General features: G+C 40.4%; 1 protein-coding gene across 8 annotated transcripts in view; it reads left to right on the top strand.

Moving 5' to 3' along the window:
• The window catches only part of SHANK2 (SH3 and multiple ankyrin repeat domains 2), a 352,365-nt gene that overhangs the window by 323,499 nt on the left and 6,977 nt on the right, over positions 1 to 21,889 (top strand). For 7 of the 8 annotated variants that reach the window (XM_068684601.1, XM_068684603.1, XM_068684602.1 and 4 more), the window contains 3 exons: positions 6,163 to 6,293; positions 7,618 to 7,729; positions 8,865 to 11,277. In XM_068684601.1, the coding sequence (XP_068540702.1) occupies positions 6,163 to 6,293; positions 7,618 to 7,729; positions 8,865 to 11,277 (2,656 nt within the window). Of the gene's footprint in view, positions 1 to 5,860; positions 5,921 to 6,162; positions 6,294 to 7,617; positions 7,730 to 8,864; positions 11,278 to 21,889 lie in introns of all 8 variants that reach the window. The other variant, XM_068684610.1, reaches the window with a different exon arrangement.

The following is a 21,889-nucleotide window of genomic DNA, read 5'->3' as shown; positions in this document are numbered from 1 at the left end:
CTGTCACAGTCACAATGAGGTGAATTGGTAGCTCCTGCCTTGGGATGCAGCATGGCTGTGTGTGTTGCGGGTACAGGACAGTGTGCATTTATATAAAAAGTGGTTAATAATATCAACTGCCACTTGCCCAATGCAGTCACTAAACTTTAGTCCGCCCTTCCGTTTGCCCAAACACATACACTCTGGCTTCCCAACTGGCTTCTTTCTATGTGTTGTCCAATGCATGTAGATACCTCCATCTGCCTGGCCTCAGATACAGTGGTTGTTGCTCCTCTATTTGATTGCCAGATGTCACTGGGGAACAAGATGGGGAGGTTCCTGGATCCTCGGGGCAAGCTGGCCGTCACCGAGGGAGCTCGCCGTCCACGCCGGCTGAAGAACAGGAATCCTCGGTGCCTGCCTCTGACGAAGACTCACCGGCCAGGACCACAGAGAGCTGGCAGTGGCCGTTGTCCTCGTCTGAAACGCACAGCAACGTTGGGGAGGATTTTGAGGGATTTCAAACACCAGCGCGGACTCCGGAGTGTACCATGGACATACAGTCTCCCGGGGATCAGTCACTCAGTAGGACTCCTCAGTTTGAAAGTGACTCTCCTGAGGAGGAGGGCAATGATGAAATGAATGAAGAGCACCGCGGTGTTGAGCCTGTCCCTAGGGATCGGGGTTGGAGAGGGCAGCCCCAGCTAACAGAGGGAGAGAAGCTGTTGATGGAAACCAACAGTAGGATTGTGCAGCTGCTGGAAAATATCAAGAGGGAGCATGCACAGTCCATGGGTCTCATGTCACAGTCCATGGGCCGCATGGAGCTGCAGCTGGGCATTGTGGCTACCTCCACAAGAGCCATCCATAACTACCTGTCAGAGATTTTAGCTTTCCTCAAGCAGCCAAGGACACAGGTCCTTGAAACACGCATCTCCCAAAGAGCCACCCCCCATGTCGAGTTAACCTGTGCCTCGACATGGACTGGTGAGGACGCAGTGGCAGCCTCCACTGTGTGCTTACCAGGGGCCGAAGGGACGAGCGACTCTCGAGAACCACCGCAGGCCACACTGCCTTGTCGCAGTGGCCGGCTGCAGAGAGCCATAACCGAGAGGGCCTCATTGCCCATGCCTACACGCCAGGCAAAAGGGGGAGGGAAGAAAAAATAACCACACCATAGGATTTTTAGGGTTTTTTTTAATGTGCCTGTCCTTTTAATTCTTAGCCATAAGGCCATCAGTGGCAGAATTCAACCATTTCCTACATTGGCTAACATTGTATTCTGGCTGACTAGATTAGTCTTAACATTTTGTAGTTTATATTTGCACTGTTAACAATGTGTGCTGCTGGTATTTTAAGAACATTTGCCTCTGTTCTTTCACTTTAACTTCATACAAGCATTTTTTTACTCTGTGCCAGGCATTCATTGCTTTTCTTACAAATACAAGTCATTTCTTGAGGCAGCTGTTTTTTGAGTTTTCTTTCTCCATTATCCCATCCCCTCTGAGCAAGCATTCTGGACTTGGTGGTAAGTATACAGGTCTTGGCAATACTCGCCTCCAAAACTGTGTTCGATCAGTCTTTGCCTGGTGTTTCTGGCATGCCAGCCTGAGGTGTTGGGGTTAGCCTGTACCGGATCATGATCATTCTTATCCTCTGCGGGTCTGACAAGCTCACTTTCTAAGACCCTCGGTGGAGCTAATCCACATGTCTTGGCTATGTTGTATAATAAATAATGTTGCCAGGATCATACCTCATATTTATCTTTTGGGGCCTGTATAGTAATGTGCCACCAGATCTATCTAGGCACCTGACTCTCGTTTTCAAAGTTCCTTTTATGATGGATCTGGTGGTTGGATGGGCAGCATTATAATTTTTCCTCTGAGAGAGTCTGGGGATCTGAAACAGGAGTCACTAAGAAATGTGTTCTATGGGGATAAGAGCTATCTCCTGCACCAAATCTACTAGGAGGAGACTGTCCCCTGTAATTATCACAGATATTAATTATTTAAGAAAACGAAAAGAAAAAAATAAATAAAAGAGCAACTTACCTAGCAGCCAGACCTCTTGAGAATGTAAAAGTCATGACATGCTGTTGGGTACTGTGCTACTATGTCTGTGATTAAGAGCTTTTCATCAGAGATGACCTACATGTTGATAAAATGCAAACTACTTTCTGTGCCTTTAGGCCATCTAATTTCCTGAGGGCTGGCACCCTGAGCAGAACACGGGTGCGATTGGTAACCCACAGGGCAGATGGAAATGCACTTTGCAATAAATTATTTTATATCTGTTGGTGCTGCCTCTCTCGGGGGAATTTAATATAGTGGCACTCAAATTGCTATATGCATGCAGAGGCATCAGACTGGCTTATCCATGTGGTATCCCTGACAGTTCTCTGGAAGGATGCTGTTACCAGGAGCCCCTTGAGCGTGGTAACTAATTATCACAGGTGTAGCATGGCTCCTGTGTTTGACTCTCCACATACCATTGTAACTTTTTGTAAAGGTTCAGAAGAGTTTATATGCAAAGCAGCGATGAATTCCTCCTCTGGCAAATACTAGAGAATAATTGTAGGCCTAAAAATCCTCTTCTATGATTACAACTGAGCTGCACTCTCTGTCCAGTCAGCCATAGCCTCTTCTTTTCCGTCTTTCTCTGAGACTGTAGTTGATCAAAATAAAGCAGATACAACATTTTGTTACTCTACCAGTCAGCCACAAATTGCTCCCTTGTAAGCGTGTGTGCGTGCGTGCTTGTGGCTGTACTTTGCTAAATGAATGGTTTAATGATGAAATGCAGCTGGCATGGCCAACCTCCAGTGTAGGCTCTTTGCAGTACAGGTTTTCTTCCCTTCCACCTACATCCAGCTGCGTTCCTTCTAAGACTACCGTTGGGGGCGTGCTTCTTCAGCCACACTGTCGACACAGATCAAGTGCAAATTTTTGCACCCCTTCCATGGCTTTTTTATCTCTCTTTTGTTAAAACTGTTTGTAAAAGTATCCTCAGAGAATTTCCAACACAAGCTTGTAAGACTCCCCTCTCACTGGTACAAGAAACACATGCTGCAGATTATTTAAGATCACATGGAGGTTGGGAGAGAAGTCCATTAGTAAGCCTGATAAATTACTCCAATATGAACAGCTTTTTGAACATGTGTTTCTGGTGCATACGTGGTTTGCACACTGGTAATGTGGATATGAACAGCCTAGCTAAAGGCAGAGGCAAGTGGAAGTTTGTCCCAATATGCTTACGTCTTATTTCTTTGGGATGAGTTTGAATAAAGCTAAATACAAATCAGCCAGTTAATTTTCTTGGCCTAATTAGAACATGTCTGATAATACAGTGAGAATGTTTTTATTTTACATAGTACTTTCACTTCAAAAGTGTGGTGCAGTTGTGCGGTCAGTTGCTAAGATTTTGACGTATTCTGCAGGACCCGCCATGTAGCTGCTGCCATTTAGAATAAACCACATTCCACAGGCTGGCTGCTTCTGTAGCTTCAAACTTGTTGTAGTAGTTTTAAAATTATGCCCTCCAATCTACCTTTGCATTCTCATCAAAAACAGCAGAGCAAAAGAAGAAGCTGCACAGATGTAGCAGTGCTGCTGCTGGAAATACTGTGCGAGGAACCCCTAAAGAGTTCTTTGCAAAGTAGCTTAAGCTGTCACCTGCTCTCCTCTCCCATTTCTCAGTGCTTTAGCTAGATTTGGAAAGACACAAAGCACCACTTGAATGGGAGCAGCTATAGGGCTGAGGAACTGTCCACAGACAAGAAACCTGCAATAAACTCACACACAATAAAGTTCTTCCAGATGGAAATAGTAGATGGCATTAAGAACTGGTACCAACTGATATTTTGTTCAGATCCAAAATTAGGATCTGACTTCTAGTATTGTCTAGCAAAATCAGTGCAGTTGGAGGGTATGTATGTTTCATCCCCAAACAAATATTTTCATGCTTTTCAAGTGTCTGTCATAGCCTCATCACTCTTTCCCTGTAGCTTTTTGTTGTCTGAATGGGTATATGGTTACATGTGTCTGTTAAAAATAAAGGGGATCAGTTCTTACTGGTATATTTATATTTCTGATTTACAGATTTTGAGTACCTAATGCTTCAGTTTCCCAAAAATTTTTCTATCTCAAAGACCAGTTGGCCTTCTGGGATGTTGGAAAGGGTGGGAGAGACTTAATATGAAATCTCTACATCCTTGAATCTGTTGGTGATTGATCCCCCGAGTACAATTCTAGAGTCTAGCCATATTTTTGCTGTATAGGTCAAATGTTCATGGTTATACCATTGCTTTCTGATGCCTTTTGCTGAGCAGAAGTGCAGATATTTTAATTTCAGAAGTTCACAGTTTGTATTACAAAGTCTTATGAAATGTGACTTGAAGTTTGTTTTATTTTTGAATACATGTGATGATCTTAAGATTTTTTTTTTCCTTTTCTCCTTTCACTGGATGATTTAAAACACACTACAATAAAGCAGACCAATGAAAAAATTGAATTCTAACTTCAATTGAAAAGAAACAGAAACACTACTCTTGTGAGAAAGATTTCAGCAGTGTTCAGCTTACTGATTCTGCTCAACCTTTCCTTTCCTGCCTGCTCCCTGACCCTCTGTGACACTAAAATATCCACTTCTAGGACAACCTTCTTCTAACCAGAAGGCTAAAAGTTCTTCCCTTTCTTCTTCTCCCATTTAAAATATCATCCTTGCATCTGCCAGATCTACTATTTAGAGGGATCAAAAGCTCTTTTCCTCCTGCCTTATTCCCATCCATATCCAGGGCCCTGAGTATGCTGCTCTCCAATGAGAGGTAAAGCTTAAATCCCTAAATCTGATACTTTGCATAGTAACACCATCTGTAGACCACCAAGATCCTGTTTTTTAAGTCTGTAGTAACCTAGTGAAGTAGCTGCTTTTCTGCTTAAGCAAATAATCAAACATTTGGGAGAAGGATTTAAGGGCTGAAAAGTAACATTGCTCCAACTCACGTTGTGGAAGCATAGGAGCCGGGCTGAGGTATTTCACTCACATAAATACCACAGGCTATATAACTAATCCGTACTTCAGTGAAACTTCAAAGGAAAAGACACTAAATTAACATGATTATCAAGTACAGAATAGTCAATGTGTTGCAGTCTATACTTTCTTAGGGAAGCAAATGGAATGAAAAGGGTAGTAAGAAAACCTGTTGGTATGATATAAGTTTGGATTCTAGTACAGGTTCAAAAATAAAACTATTTTGTTCACTAGTCATAGGCTAGTGATTTAATTTCTCCATGCCTTAGTTTTGTAATAATAGAAGTGGCAGTAAAAGAGCTGGGAGGCCATAATTAATTGATTGTATGGTACTTTGAGGTCCTCAGTCTAAGGGAGTAACATGTATTAAATACTGATGAATCTTGTTTGTGACCAAAGTTGGAAATGGGATTAAAACAAACACTCTAAACTTCAGAAGATTTTGATTAAAGTTTTCCCCATATATTATTGTCATGCCATATGGTAGATCAGGATCCCAAAGCCAAGTGTTGAAGTTCTCATTCTGATTTGGACTTTGCCTGCTTGGTCTGTTTCTGACCACAACTAAACAAATTCCAAGACTGTTCAGTTAAGAAAAAAAAAAAGATATAAAAGTTTAATTTTAAAGAATGATGTCATTGCTTACAATGCTAATCTAATAATCCAAAAGTGTGAATAGATCAGGATGTGATTAATTGAAGAGAATAGGCATAAAAGAGCACTTCTGGAGTACTTGTTATTGTCCAAAATATCACTGAAATTCTAATGACTAAGTACAGTCTGCTTATCTCTATATGAAACAGTGCTGTACAGATTCATTATTTCTAAAGGTCTTCTTTCCATTTCTATATAGATATTCTCCCTTCACATTTTGAAGGTTTGAAGAAGAGGATTGTTTTTCGAGTCACACTAAGTAAACATTAAATGCATGCAGGCTTAAAACTAAAGCATGCATGTTATGTAGCAGCAATAAAAAGTGCTCGGCTTGCACGACTTATGATGCTCAAGCATTGCCTTGTTAAAATGCCAAAAAAAAAAAAAAACTTTTCTTTGCATTTTTTTGAAAAGTAAATCTCTTCCTTTGACCTTGCAATACTTAAATTTTCAGTTTCTGGACAAATTATATTTATTTTACTGAATACTTTTATATTACAGATAAGGTGGATGAAATAGTACCAGTTTCCAAGCCATCAAGAATTGCAGACAATGCAACTGTGGACTCAAGAGTGGCAACTATTAAACAGCGGCCTTCTAGTAGATGTTTTCCCTCAGCTACAGATATGAATGTGAGTGGTAGCTATGAAGTACTGCTTTCACTTCTGAAACTGATTGGAAGGGGTACTTTGCCTGTGTGCAAAATTCAACACACAACAGAAATGAATTTAAAACAATGCTTTATATAATCATGCTGTCTTTGTTATCTTGTAACCTTGGTCTAGCCTGTGTTTTTGGTAATAGTTTGTTTAACAGAAGAGCCTGTATACCCCTAAAACCTTTTAGCATTAAGTTCTTATATTTATTCTGAGACTGTCACTTCAACAGCATTGCTACCATTATTCAAACAGATGTGACCTTGCTCTGCCTGTAATCTGAGCTGGTAAGATACCAGTAAATTCTAACTGAAGATGTTGGTACAACACTAAGGCCAAGCTAAAATCTTTGCTGAAAATCAAAGTTTCAATGCCAGAATTAGTGCAGCCACATAATTTCAACTAATGTGAAAGTTTCTACTAGCACAGGTTTTTATTATTTCTAATGGCATGTGTAATATCTTAACTAAATAATGCATGATGATTTGTAAGGGAAGAATTGACATTCATGCCACAGCAAGTATTAAAAATTTAAACTCCAGAACTCTGAAATTGGATTCCTCACTTGCAGAATTTGCTCTTACAGAACTTTACATGTGGGGAAAAAATAAAAATAAATAATGCATTTTAGATACATTTTTCCATAGCCTCTCAAGCCTTTCATACATCTCAAAAGTAGCCCCAGTCCTGATACACTTTGCTGTTCTCCATAGCTTGGGAAAGAAGGAAATAGGGACTGTTTCTGGGCAGAAAACAGTTTTGTAATGGACTACAAGAAAAGAACAGTTGAGTGCATTGGGATCAGGGTACGTTTCTCAGTTCCTAGCCAAGAAGCTGACTTGCAGCATAACCCTGCACAAGACACCTTGAGTCTGTGCAAGACTCCAAGAGTAGGTCTGCTTCTCAGAAGTGAAGAGAGCATACAGCTTGGCATAAAGCCACTGTTAACACTCATACGGTGTGTGCAAGGCTTTTGGAAATGAATGAAACAAAATGTAATTGCTCAGGCTTTTTTTTTCTTACAGCACACAGAATGTGCTGGAAACTTAACATATTGCCTTGTAAATAATTTCACCTACGTCCACTTACAGCTGTTGTTATTTTTTTAATGTATAAACAAATCCCAGCCTTCCTTTTTCTCTTTACCTCCTTCCCAGAAGAGAATATCAAATTTGTTATTCTCCATAAAAATTCTAAGAGGGGTAGTGGATTAGTTGATATTACAAAACAGTTATTTACCTGTGAGAAAAAGACTTGCATGCTTTAATGCTCTTGGGCTTTTTTGTTTGCTTTTTTGTAGTCCATGTATGAGAGACAGGGTATTGCTGTGATGACACCCACTGTACCGGGGAGTCCTCAAGGTCCTTTTCTGGGTATACCTCGGGGTACAATGAGAAGACAAAAATCTATAGGTAAAATGTTTCTTATGCATAGTTTACTTGTGCATTAATAACCTACTTTTAGCAACTTTATCTCTTTCTTAAAGCATGTTTCTGCAATGTCTTTACCTCAGTGAAGGATTGCTTATTTTTTATACAAAGTTAATGGCAAAAGAAAGTCTTGTTTAAGTTGCTATAATTTCCACATTCTGCCTTAATGGCAGTAGACAAGTGTTGTGGAATGATCTGATTCATTTCTTTAGAATGTTTCCTCTAACAAAAAATGTTATTGAGAAGGGAAAAAATAAAGAGGAAAAAAGAAAAAGAGCAGTACAAGCCTATTACAATGCATTACCTATGGCAAAATGTTATTCATTTTTATTTTGCTATTGAAGCAGAAGCATTGTAATGCTGTGTAGTTTATAAAGAAATCCCTATTGATCAAAAGGAATAAAAATCACCTCCTTTTCATTCCAAATGATGTCAATAAATGGTTGTACAAAAGAGAAAAAAAAATAGAGCAGACCAAACGTGAGCTTGTTCTGTTCTTTATAATAATATTAGAAGTGATACTTCTCAATTTAGGAACCCATTAGGATGATATAAAATTGGCCGTCTAAATTATCCCAATATTACCAAGTTTATTTATGTTAAAAGCTGTATCTGTAATAATATAATATCATTCTTTGAAATAAAGCATTTTGATTTCTTTCCCCAACAGAATCTTCTCGGTTCCTTTGCTAAGCTTCAGTGCATCTTAAAAATTCATTAGGTTTCTAAGTTGCATAATTTTGTGCATTTAGAAAGTGCTAGGGACAGACATAAGGTACTCTTCTGCACCAAATGTCTTCCCTGTTCAATAATCTTCAAAGAAAATGTGCTTCTCTACAGCTACCTTGATGATACATAAGCCCCAAACATTTGCCTACATATCAATGATCATTTTAATTAAAATTCTGTAGCATTCTTTTGAATTCTGGCATCTAGGTTTCAGCAAATTCAGCAAGCAAAAATGCTGATGTTTGGAATGAGGCAAAAGACCCTTTTCATAATTGCACATATGCCTCATGTGAAATGCACCTTAGCATTTTAGGTTGGATACAGAAATAATGCAATATGAGGGATTGCGAAGGAAGGCATTGTTTTATATATACTTTCTGTTTTTTAGGAATAACAGAGGAAGAACGGCAGTTTTTGGCTCCTCCTATGCTGAAGTTTACCAGAAGTCTTTCAATGCCAGACACCTCTGAAGATATCCCACCACCACCACAGTCCTTACCACCTTCACCACCACCACCTTCTCCCTCTCTGTACAACTCTCCCAAATCCCCAACATCAAGGAGCTATGGAACTATTAAACCTCCATTTAATCAGAATTCAGGTGCAAAAATTTCTTTGGTTAGGCCTGAAAATGTGGGAACTATGATAAGGGACAAAGGGATCTATTACAGACGAGAACTGGACCGCTACTCTCTGGACTCTGAGGATCTGTACAGTCGGAGTGCCACATCTCAGGCAAATTTCAGGAACAAGAGAGGTCAGATGCCAGAAAACCCGTATTCTGAGGTCGGGAAGATTGCAAGCAAAGCAGTTTATGTGCCAGCCAAACCAGCGAGACGGAAGGGGATGCTGGTGAAACAATCCAATGTTGAAGACAGTCCAGAAAAGACCTGCTCTATTCCAATCCCAACAATTATTGTGAAAGAGCCGTCCACCAGCAGCAGCGGGAAGAGCAGCCAAGGGAGCAGCATGGAAATCGATCCTCAGTCTTCAGAGCAACCTGGGCAACTCCGACCTGATGACAGCCTAGGTGTCAGCAGTCCATTTGCAGCAGCCATTGCTGGAGCAGTAAGGGACAGGGAAAAGCGTCTGGAAGCAAGGCGTAATTCTCCAGCCTTCCTTTCCACAGACCTAGGAGATGAGGATGTTGGGCTAACACCACCAACACCACGTATGAGGCAGTCTAAATTTACTGATGAAGCAATGTTTAGTAGTGAAGATGGCTTTAGACAGCTTATGTCACCATCTCCAATTCCTGCACCTAGAGAGCCTGAAAATATTTTTAATAGCAGTGAACCCAGCAATCAAAGTGATTCAAGGACATTAAACGCTTCGTCCAAAACGAAAGGTACTGAAAACAGTACAGTGGCAGCTAAGCCCACGAATGCATCCAGCTCAGATAATTATGTTCACCCAGTCACAGGAAAGCTATTAGATCCAAACTCACCACTAGCCCTCGCTCTCTCTGCCAGGGACAGAGCCATGAAAGAACAAACACAGCAGATTCCAGGCAAAGGGGACACTGTTAAGCCTGACCTTAATAAACCACTTTACATCGATACAAAGCTGAGACCCAATATTGAAACGACATTTCCTGTTACTGCTACTGTCACTAGGCAAAATACTCGCGGCCCATTGAGAAGGCAGGAGACTGAGAACAAGTATGAAACAGATGCAGGGAAAGAAAAGAAGGCTGAAGAGAAGAAAAACATGTTGATAAACATTGTGGATACTTCACAGCAGAAGTCAGCTGGCTTGTTAATGGTTCATACCATGGACACAGCAAAGTCTGATGATGCGCCTGAAGATGAAGAGGAAAAAAGAGATGAAATGGAACCAAACCCTGAAAACTCCCCACCAGAGAGGCCAGAGGGAAGTGAGGAAGCAGAAAGTGAGCTGGATGTGCCTGCTGCACCTGAGCCACCGGCATCTCCCTGCAAAACCATCGTAGCAGCGAGCTCTGTCGACGACCCAGTCATCTTGCCGTTCCGCATCCCCCCGCCACCCTTAGCATCAGTTGATATTGATGAAGAATTTATTTTTACTGAGCCACTACCACCCCCCTTAGAGTTCGCCAACAGCTTTGATATCCCCGACGACCGCTCAGCTCCCGGTTCGGCTCTAACGGACTTGATTAAGCAAAGAAAAAACGGCACGCCTTCACCCGCGCCATTTGCCCCCAGCCAGTCAACAAATTCCTTAGACAGTAAAAAGCAAGTGGGTCTTTCAAACTGTTTGCCTGCCTCCTTTTTGCCACCCCCTGACAGCTTTGACAACGTCACTGACTCTGGGATTGAGGAGGTAGACAGTCGGAGTAGTAGTGACCATCACTTAGAGACAACCAGCACTATCTCAACAGTGTCCAGCATCTCTACCTTATCCTCAGAAGGGGGTGAGAACGTGGATACTTGTACAGTCTATGCAGATGGGCAAACATTTCTGGTGGACAAACCCCCAGTACCTCCTAAGCCAAAAATGAAGCCCATAATCAACAAAAGCAATGCACTTTACAAGGATGCGCTAATTGAAGAAACTGTAGACAGCTTTGTTATTCCTCCTCCCGCTCCGCCCCCACCTCCAATCAGTGCACAGCCCAATATGGCTAAAGTTGTTCCCCAAAGGACATCTAAGCTATGGGGCGATGTGACGGAGGTGAAAAGCCCAATTCTCTCAGGCCCAAAGGCTAATGTTATTAGTGAATTGAACTCAATACTCCAGCAAATGAACAGAGAGAAATCCTCAAAGCCAGGGGAAGGATTGGAGTCACCTACTGGAACAAAAACTGCAAGTCTCAGTACAAGGTAAATGCAATTAGCAAAATAACTTACTAATAGAAGCTTTCTTTCTTTTCTTGCGTTTACTAACTTCCCCTGTAAATCATACAGAGTAAAAAATGTGTCTTTTATTGTACATATTTGTTTAATGAATAGACTATGACAAACAATTTTACAGATGGGAAGAATTTCCTACATTGTCAATGTTTCTGTAGTCTACAACATGCAATAGGAGCTTTTTGGTATTCCCCAATTTCAGAGACATTTTCCACAACCTTATCCATTGTTTTGACATGAGTTACTTCGATTTGTGTTTAAGTAGCTCTTTTCTCTCTCTTTTTTTTTTTTTTCCTTTAAAATGTGATGATAATTTAATTTTTGTTCAGTTTCTTAACTTATTTTGTCTTCAAACAGGTAAAAAAGTGTTTTTATCCAGGCTTACTTCACATTCATGGCTTGATGTTTGATTCATGCTGGTATCTCTCTAATAATCATATAATGATATTTATCACGATATACCACCATATCATGAAATATAAATCTGTTTTAGGAAATTACTCACTGAAATCACTTTGCACTGTTCATGTTTTTGCTAAATGGTTAATTTATCATCTTTAGCACTCAGTATTATTGGATGTAAGTTCTTACCTTCTATTGTCCCCATTTGCTTGTGAATAGCCTGTGATGTTTGCAGGTTCAAGAGCATGGCTCATTTCTCCCAACAGTACCATCCTTTTAGTGCAGGGCAACACATTTCCATAGAAGTGGTATGAAAAGGTACTTAGACAAAAAGTAAGTAGTCAAACTCCATTAGGTAAATGCACAAATAATTATCACATTTGTGTTGAGTATGGATCTAAATATCATGAAATCCAAACTTAAGGGGAAAAAAAATGAGATTTTGTTCATTTTATTAAGATCCCATGGTATTACTTTTTTGTGTCATGGAATAGTTTGGCCTTGCATACATTAGTTAAATGGACCTTTTACTAAAGTATCACATATTGTTTGGCCTGGCCTGCTCCATAGAAATTGATTTTTTTGCAAAAATGTAGTGCTCATTTAGTTTGTTTAAAAAAAAAAAAAATCATGTAAGCAAATTTAAATAGAAATATTCTGCTGGGTAATAAATAACCTGGCCTTTGAAAAGGGCCATTCTTTGCATGCATAAAGATGTTTTGCATGTAGCAAAAGGGTGACTCTGTTAATTGCAAATGATTGCTCATTCAGAAAACAGTGTGTTCGCAAGCTTCAGTGTCAGGTAGTTACATTATTTTCTGCAAGATATAAGTTATTAAATTGTTGACAGGGAGGTATGGAGGTTATACATCTTCTAGAATGAAGGGATGGAAGAAAAATGCCAGAATTCTGGAATTCCTGTCCAGTAGTTCTTGACTAAATGGAGCATAAATCAAGTTGCCTGTACAGGAAAAGCTTTAATACATGGGAAAAAAAATCAATGAAAATTGTACAAGAAAAATATATGTACTGGCTGCTTGATAAAAATCTTTGAACAAAGTTAGCACGTCAAATGAACCCTTTAAATTTGAGAACACATCTGGCAAACATAAAATCAGCATTTGTATACTAAGCGTGAATTTACATAAGTCTTGTCTTACACGTCTCTGACAGTTTCAATTCATACTATTCTTACTGTGTTCAACACTATTTTTGCTTGTGCTTGATCGTCTTTCTTGTTAAGCCATATGAACATGTTGCCTCTGACTTCATATGTTTGATATATTTATTATCATGTATATTTTAGATTGATAGTTATTTCCAGTTTACAGTAAAGATATTTATCATCACAGATATTTATCATCATCAGTAAAGATATTTATCATCAGATTTTATTAGAAAATAACTGAGTCAAGCAACTACAATGTACTGTAAATACTTCAAAGTACTGCATTTCTGAGAGAAAAATGGAGAAGTGGAAGCAAATAATTATCTCTTTTAATTTTAATTTTATTTTAATTTTATTTTGTGTGTGTGTGTGGAAAGAAATTTAAACTGATACAAAAGCTGTAGAAAAGAGAAAAAAAAGGAAAAATTGCTTTCTTGGAGAAAAACAAACTGTCATGTACATGTGTCATATACATTACATTTTAGAGAAAAATCTGACTTGGACAGCTATAGGAAATTATTTTGCTTCTCTGTCCTTTAGTTTTTTTAATTCTTGTAACTTAACTTTGGCAAATTACATAGTCTTCATTACGGAAATAGAGACTCCATTTGGAAGCAAAAACACGCAAAGAATTATTTAAATCTGGCTGAAATCCTGCTTCGTTCCTGAAAAGTCTGCCCAAATGTATTTGCTAACTCGAGAGAGGATCTTGAGATATAACAATCCTGAAAGACCTATGAGATAATAAATAAGAAAAGTTGACAGTGGAAAAGAGCAGTAGAACTGTTGGATGCCATAGATGAAATACTTTCAGAGGTATATGAATGCAGATGTGTAGATGGAAGGTAAGAGGGCTGTATTTTGTTCTCCTTTTCTTTCAAAACTAATGCAATCACATTAGTTTTTAATTCAGTTTCAGCTAATTAGGTGGATTGAAGATACTAAAAAGGATCAGAAAAGGCTACTTGGAGTTTTGTTTAAATGGCGTAAGAAGTCAGCAGCAGCAGATGAGATCCAACTATCTACAGATATTTGAGATCTCTTTTCAAAGATGCTGCAGGCAATTCCTTTTCATCTTACCAGGAGCGAGGTAGAGCAATGTCAGGTGAGATGCTCACTCGCAGAGTCAGAGGTGTGACTAGTCCAGCAGCCATGGCTGGCTACGTGGTGCCTGCCTGAGCGCTCTTACCCAGCTCCTGCCTGCCCTGCAGAAAGGCTGGGACTGGCCCTCAAGGGGTCATGGCAACGTTAGCACCGTAGAGAAAATGCTCTGACTTCCTTGTTGCATTGTGTAAGTTTATGCCCTGGACTGCCTGCATTAAGTTTCACTTCTGTTCTTGAAGGTAAAAATGATGGATGTGTGGTAAACGCTTCCCAGACAAAGGCCTATTTTTACTGCTTTTACTCCTACCTTACCTTTAAAAAAGCTAAATAAATTATAGCCTTTCTAGCCCAATTGCATGACTGACACAATTTTTTACAAAGTCATAATATATTATGATCAGGGAATACCATCTTGCCAAAGTATTAAAGTTGATATTTAAATTGTAAAGCTAAAATTCTTACAGTTTCATGACTTTTTTTCTACTACCGTAAAACCTAGGCCAGCCAATTGTAGAGCTTGTAGCCCTTTTCTTTGAGGTAGCATTAGAAAGGGAGTAAGTAAGTTTAGTTCTCAAAACACAAAGATTCCTCTGAATTAAAGAAAAGTGATAAAAAATGCGTATATCTGTTCATATTCTTCAGCCAAAGAGAAGCCATGGGAAGTGTTATAAATAGTAACGTTGTTCACATGCTCGCTTGGGTTCTGCTCATAGCACTAGGAGCCTGACGAAATTGAAATATATATTTCTTCATTGTGAAATATATGAAGCTTCACTCAGGTACCAGTTCTAAATATCTCTAGGAGCTATTTTTATACAGCCAGTAGACATACAAATGTGGTTCAGTCACGGCAAGTGCACCGTCAGGGTAGCATAGAGGTGAATTAAATTGTAGATTGTTTGGTAACGGCTTGTTAGAGAAACCCATGAAATAGATCTTCTTTATATGTTTTTGATAAATGAGGATTATGAAGAGACTGTTTTACAGTGCTGAGCAGCATTTCTCTCTCAATTATTACATTAAAAAAGGACCCTATCTAGTTTCTTTTCACTGTACACTGGTTTAGCAGTAATTCTACACTGTGTATTTATAGTTTGCCGTGGTTCTTATGGAGACACCAAGCTTCAAGATTTTTAAATAGAGCATGGAAATGCCTGGCTGGAAACCATCTGCTTCTCAGCGGCAGTGACCAGCCGTGGGATGGGAAGAGGAGACTGGTATGGAAGGAAAAAGAGGAAGGATGCATTTGCTTAGTTTGCACTAATACAAGTATAATTGAGGGACTTGATCAGAAGGTTCTGGACTAGAGCTTTTGAATGAGTGCTTGCTAATCCCACTCCTAGTTTTGGCCATCATCTACTTCAAGAAATTTTGGAGATTATTCCTGGTGATGCAAATTTTTATTTGCTCTGTCCATGTAGTCAGGCTCTCAAAGCAGAGGCCACAACATCCAATCATCGCTTCCTCCATTTCTGCCCAGCCTTCCCTCCTGGAAAGGTTTGGGACATTTGGATACAGGTCTCTACCTGAGCCAAATACCCAGAGCTCAGGCTCCCTTGGTGACCTCTGGTTGCGGTTCCTGCCCCTGGGCTTGGACACACAGGGGTGCAGAGGTTTAAAAGTGCAGCCCAGAGAGGTACCTGCACTCTGCAAGCCAGGTGGAGAGGAGGGGAAGGGTAACAGCATCACTGACTGGTGCACTATAAATGCAGCGGTGCTATAAAGGCACTCAAGAGGCTACTGGCTTGCATACGGAGCTGATAAAAGACGGGGGCAAGGTTACTGCAGGGTTTTTATCAGGTTAAGAGAGGAGTGCTCGCTCTGTCTGTGAACCCAGCAGTTGCTTAGCGACATAATGATCAAGTGCAAGCCTGCAAGATGGACTGAATAACACCAGCGTGATTAACGCAAAATAGACCCCGTGGCTGCGAAGGAGAAGAAACACAACCCCAGTGCAAACATCATCCTTCTGCCACCGCTCCCGTGTACTAATAAGGAATAACGCACAGCCGCCGTTCCTGCTCTCTGCCACCACCATACCGAAATGATCGATAACTTTGCTGTAGGGAGGAGCTATTTATATTTCAAATGGTGCTCATGTTTCTCTGCCTGTGTTTGCAGAACATCCCCATGGCCTCTGTGGCAGGTTGAGCGTCACTGCTGGTAGTGGGAAGCACTCATTGCAAACGTGGGAGTTGTGGGGGATGCTTAACCACGCAGGATCAAGTCCTCTGGGAAAAATAACCTGTATTGTGTTGGCATAGCAAGTTTTAAAGGTGAAACTGTCTATGGTCAGGGCTTTTGTGCATCTCTAAGGGGTTTCTTATCTGGAAAAGTTCCCATTTTTTCACAAACAGGTAAGGCAGAACTGAATTTAGCAGTGAGTCCTGCATGGGGACTGATCGTACATTTGGTTTCTTGTAAAATGTCTCCAGATTTCACAGATTATGAAATGTATATTTTGTGGAATAATTCTCAAGCCTTGATTTTTCGGTTTAATGTTGTCCCATTAGCTTCACTTCATGTTGTTAACCATTTGTCAGCCAATTTCACAGGATTGCTTACTTTGTCAGTAATTTTTGCAGTTTCAGTCATTCCATTTTGTCATTTTTATTTGCTCTCATGACTGCTGTTGTCAGAAGAGGGTCATGCTGAAGTGCCATGAAGTAAGTGACAACAATAAAGCATAGAGTATGTTGTGCATTCTGCTTCTTTTTAATGCTCACTCACTGTTAGTGCATTTTAGTAATTCTGATGTTGACTTTTTATACAAATGTGGATTAGATCATCCTAATCCAGAAATGGTAGCCATTCCAGAACCACGTAAGGGTTTCTCAAACTGAAATAAAAGCTACTTTTCATTGGACAAAATTCAACAAAAGTTTTTATAACATGAGCACCTAAGAGTGGATTCCTGAACTTATGCTGGGACACCTAAATAGGGGACGTTGTTTTTCAAACGTGTCAAAATTCTGCTGGATTTTTTTAGGGTGTTTTTTGGAGGAAAGGGAGTGCAGTTTTACATGCTTACATGAGCTTTAAAGTAAAGACAAACTAGCCCTTGAAATAATCAAGCTGTGCGGCAGTGGTAATCTGATAATCTTTCCTCATTGGAAGCTGTGAGATTTTCCCTTTTCCTTCCAGCTTGCCTTGACCTTTTCTCTTCCAGCTCTCCAAGAAGAGAGGGCTGAGGCCACCTCCTGGTCCTCTGCCCCTCATCAACACCTTGCCCTTGCTGTCTGCTTCCAGATAGTTGTGCCATTCGCATCAAAAGTGTTGGTCTCGAACAGCTTCCCACAGACCTTTAGTGATTATTCTTTGCTTCAGCTGAACAGCGTTACCTGCAACAGACACTAACCATTTCTCAATTCTTCTCACTAAATAATGCTATTATAAGAAGCTCTGTATCCTGCCAGTCATCACATCAATGCTTGTTCTTAATCTTCCCCCAAAACAGACAATTATTGCCTTACTTTTCTAACATGCAATTTTCCTTTGACAATCCAAAAATACAGTAAAAATATTACAAGAGATGAAGGCAAAGTTTCGGTTTTGCATGTTCTCAGAAATCTGTGAAAAGTTATTTTCCCACAGTACCTCTGTATAGGGTCTCTTTTCTCCCACTGGTTCTCTTGATAAACTTTTTTCTCCAAAACAGTGGAAAAGCTTTGTCGGAGAGAGCAAGTCTTTTGGCAAGATACAGAATATAATAGCTCTCAAGAACGCATAATTATTTGGGGGTTTTATTGGTAGTGTTGTTGTTTTGGTTTGGTTTGGTTTTTTTGTTTGTTTGGTTGGTTGGTTTGTTGGTTGTTTTTTTTTTTAGATGAGAGGCTTCTAGGACCTATTGCAGCATGCCATCTTTCACTGATTTGCATTTGATATTAAGTTAACAGTAAATCTAAATCCTGCAAATCCAATTTAAAATTTAAAAGAATTTCTTGCCTAGAAGCTGTGTTGATGGCTTTTCTACTTGGAGACATAGGAATTATATATTGTGGTTTTAATACGAGACAGCATAATAGGCATTGCCATCAGTGCAGTCTTACAGCAGCAAATGTTTACAAATTAGTACCATATGCTGATTCTAATAGGGCAAATTTTATTTAAAATAATTATCAGACTTTTCACCTTTTTAAAATGAAATTTGGGTTTAGGCAGCTTTAATATAGATTTAATATGTTTAATATAACAGATGATCAAATAAAGCATACCAAAATTGCTCTTATTAAAAATCTGGAAAACCCACAACACAACACAAACATGCCTGCTCCCCAGCTGGAATGTACTTGCCCCCTTACTGACCAGGATACCAGCCATCCATGAAATGCAGGACAGCTGATAGTTTCAAGGCTGCATCTGCATCACAGACAGGACTGTAGATGTCAAAAAATATGATTTGGGGTGGACAGGAGTTGCACAAAGGCGCGTATTTTTTCCTTGGATTACAATCTCAGTACGGCAGTCTCTGTAGCATGTTGGATTTGATATGGCAAGTGAAACAAGGGACGAAAGGGGGAAAAAGAATCTTGGAACAAAAGAGTTAGGATGGGAAGTCTGGAAATGTAATTGTGGGCTTCAGCAGGCTCGCATGACCTTCGTGAGGCTGTCTGCCTTGTGAAGGCTGCAGAGCCAGCCGCAGAGCCAGCTGGAGCACAGCAGCCGGGAACAGAGCACAAACTTGGTTTTGCAGGTTGCTGAGTAATTTTGCAGACAGCAGTGACCTCAAGTTGCTGTGGTTACATTTCCTCTGATCTTCAGCTGGTTACTGTAAAACTAGTCCTAAATAGGACTGCTGTGGCAGCAGTGAGGACGTGTACTGACTCACAAACTCGTCTGTATTCCCAAGTGTGCAGAACATCTAATAACCTCCTCAGAGGAGGTGTGGTGCCGTAGGAATAAGTCTGTTAATGAAGTGCCCCGAGCTGTCTGATAAAAGGGTTAACATTTCTATTAGATTGAGTACTGCTGTGGCTATAAACTGAGCTGGTGTTGAAACCTCATTAATCAGCTAAAATATTGTTCTTATCATAGTTCCAGAGTCGTATTTTAATAGTCAGTAGTCCTGAACCCATGGTCTGAGGAAAGGAAGATGCCCGCAGACCTTTTAATAGTGCTTGTAGCCATGAGAAGCCACTGCTCTGATCCAGGCTGACAGAAAGAGCAAAGCCTTTTCTCACCCAGAATTACTGCCTGTGCATCTGAGGTTAGGTAACATTAGTCTAAAGAATACTTAAAATAAGAGCACATGGTTTTCTTTAGGGGATTTTGTTTTAGAGGCTTAATGTAGTTTATTTAAGGGAATAGTGAAAATGATCTTCTGAACAAGGACGTACGGGGAGTCTGTGAAATGAACCATACAGAGAAGCAGCAGCAGAAATAAGTTAAAGCAGATGTACCTGACTGAACCTGGAGCTGTTAGTCAGGCAACAGAAGTGATCTGTCAGTGCCTACCATTATAGAAGATAAATTTGCACCATCCATTTGATATTGCCATGAAAGATGTGAATACAAAACTAATTTCTCGTATTTGCAATACAGGAAGTTTAAGTAAAAGGGTCACTGCAAATAAAGAGATAGGGAGAAAATGCCACATTTATGCAAAACTCATCCTGCCCTTCTTTCATTCGCTAGGGTAACATTATCACAACCTTTTTCAAAGGAAGGGTTTTTTGGATTTAAAATATCATGCCTTATTAAAGTGCGTGAGACTCCTAATACTAAGTAGGTAGAAATAATTTGTTCCCCTTGGTTAGTAGAATTTAATAGTTTCTTGCCATAGACTTTTATGTGTAAGAAGGCTTAGCTCTAGCCCTGGAAGACAATGAAAGCCATTAAGCTCCAAGCAAATCACGGGAAGCACTCAAAACCTTGCCAAGTGTTTCCGTTCTTTTTTAAATTACAAAGACATAAGTGCTGAAAGTATTTTTCCTACTGTGTTTTAAGTGAAGTACTGATCTTTCAGCCCTCAGAAAGATCCCCCTGTTCCCATTGAAATACATGGAACAACTTGTGGGAAATCAGTGGGATTGCTCATGCGAATAACATGTACGTTCTCCAGAAAGTTATTCTTAGTGCTTCTCTAATAACACAGTGTTGGAGCCCAATTTGAATGAGACTCGCTGTGATATGAGCGTGCTCTGAAGCTCAGTATAGCAGTGCTGTAGGTTACCTGACGTCTAGGTTTGTTAATTATGGGCTGAAGCCCCAGATGTGATTCAGGGAGTATGTAGGAAGAGGGCTCACAACAGGTTGCAGCAAACCAAGGAAACACTGAAGAAAGTCTCCAGTTCAAGGCTACCAGGACTTACAAGAGTAACTGTGGCTGCAGTAGGGCTCAAATGAGAGAAAGGGATTAATAGCCAATTATCATTGCCCCAGGTGAGCTGCCTACATTTCTTCTTTAGGGTAACGGATGAGTAGTTCACAGGGATAGCAGGTTAGGATAGATGTTGAGGAAGTGCTGACACCCCCATCTTTTAAGTTAAAATTTTAACCACCATTTTAGTCAGGATGTGGGCAACCAAAGTCCAGTCACTCCCTTTCTATGGGCATTCATAATTACCTTGCACTGAGAACCAAATCCAGTGAGACAGGCTAACCCTAGGCACCATATCCTCCACCCCAGCAGCCCCAGTGCTCTGCAGGCAGCAGCAAAGCCTCCGTGATTCTCTAGGACAGAGGAGCACGAGAGGGGCTCACTGTTATAACAGGGGCTCACAGCTGATCTAGTGGTGAGGGTCATGTCCCAGAGAGAGCAGATGTGGGGTTTGAGCCCTGCTGCATAGATCATTTTGGTACTTCATTTCCTGGCTGTTAACACAAAATCTTTAAGCAGTCATTCAGGAAGAGTTGAATGACTGCTGAATGAAGACCCCAGCTTCTTCCATAACGGCACTTTAAAGATGGGGGCTCCAGAACCACGCTCTTCCTTTGGCTCTGTAAGATCTTTTCTGCACAGTGGCGAATCTGCATTATTAATAAAAGCATTTGTATCTGCCATTGTGCACCAAAGCCATCCTCCGTTCTGCTCTAGGCATGACTGGTCAGGCCTGGGGACAGTCTGGCACTGAGATAAAGAGGTCTTCAGTCAGTGTCTGCATGAGAAATCTATCCACAGCATCCTCCAGGCCATCTTCTGGAGTCTGTGGCATCACTTCAAAGATAAATAAATCCTTTGGTCAGGAAATGCATGAAATTAGTTGGCTGAAGGTGTCCCTCATTGGTATTTTAAAACTGAAAAACTCTGGAGCCTTCTGGAGAAGAAGTTCAGTGGAAGATCCTGTAGCACGCAGGCTGCCTGGCAGAATTGTCCCATGAAGAGTAAGGGCTGTGGGATTAAGCATTGTGTGAAGTGAGCAGACCTGAACCTGGACCTTCTGCTTCTAAGTTTCTTCTATGGCCACCAGACAAAAGTTGGCTTGTCTGCTCCTTCACCCACCCTGACAGCCTCAGCAACAGTTAGCCTCTCGACCAGTTTTGTGTCTGTTTAGTCTGTAATCTGCAATTTCCTTTAGCCAGGAGATAGGTGCCAGCAACTTGATTACTACCACATCACCCCTGGGCACACAGAATAAGAATTTTGTCTCCGTTAGTCTTTTAGTGAAACTGCCGAAATATAATTTCTGGTCAGAAAAAAAAAAAAAAAAAAAAAAAAGGTTCCTTTTATGAACCTTAGAAGGTCAGCTGAGCAGAAAGGGAAGAGGAGTTTGGGAAGCACGTTCTGTGAGTGAACAGGATTACAAACACACATACCCAAAAATTCACTGAGTAGATAGATGCACAAAGATCCAAATCCTGAGCTAATAATATGCTTCCAATACTTTCCGTAGCTACTATTATTTGCTATGTTACCTCACGGTGTGTTGGACTGACAGGCTAAAACAGAAATGAAGGACTCACCTCTCC

Source organism: Anas acuta, chromosome 5 (genome assembly GCF_963932015.1).
Source record: "Anas acuta chromosome 5, bAnaAcu1.1, whole genome shotgun sequence".
NCBI lineage: Eukaryota > Metazoa > Chordata > Aves > Anseriformes > Anatidae > Anas > Anas acuta.
Note: the sequence above shows the minus strand (reverse complement) of the source record. Positions and strands in the feature narration are given on the sequence as shown.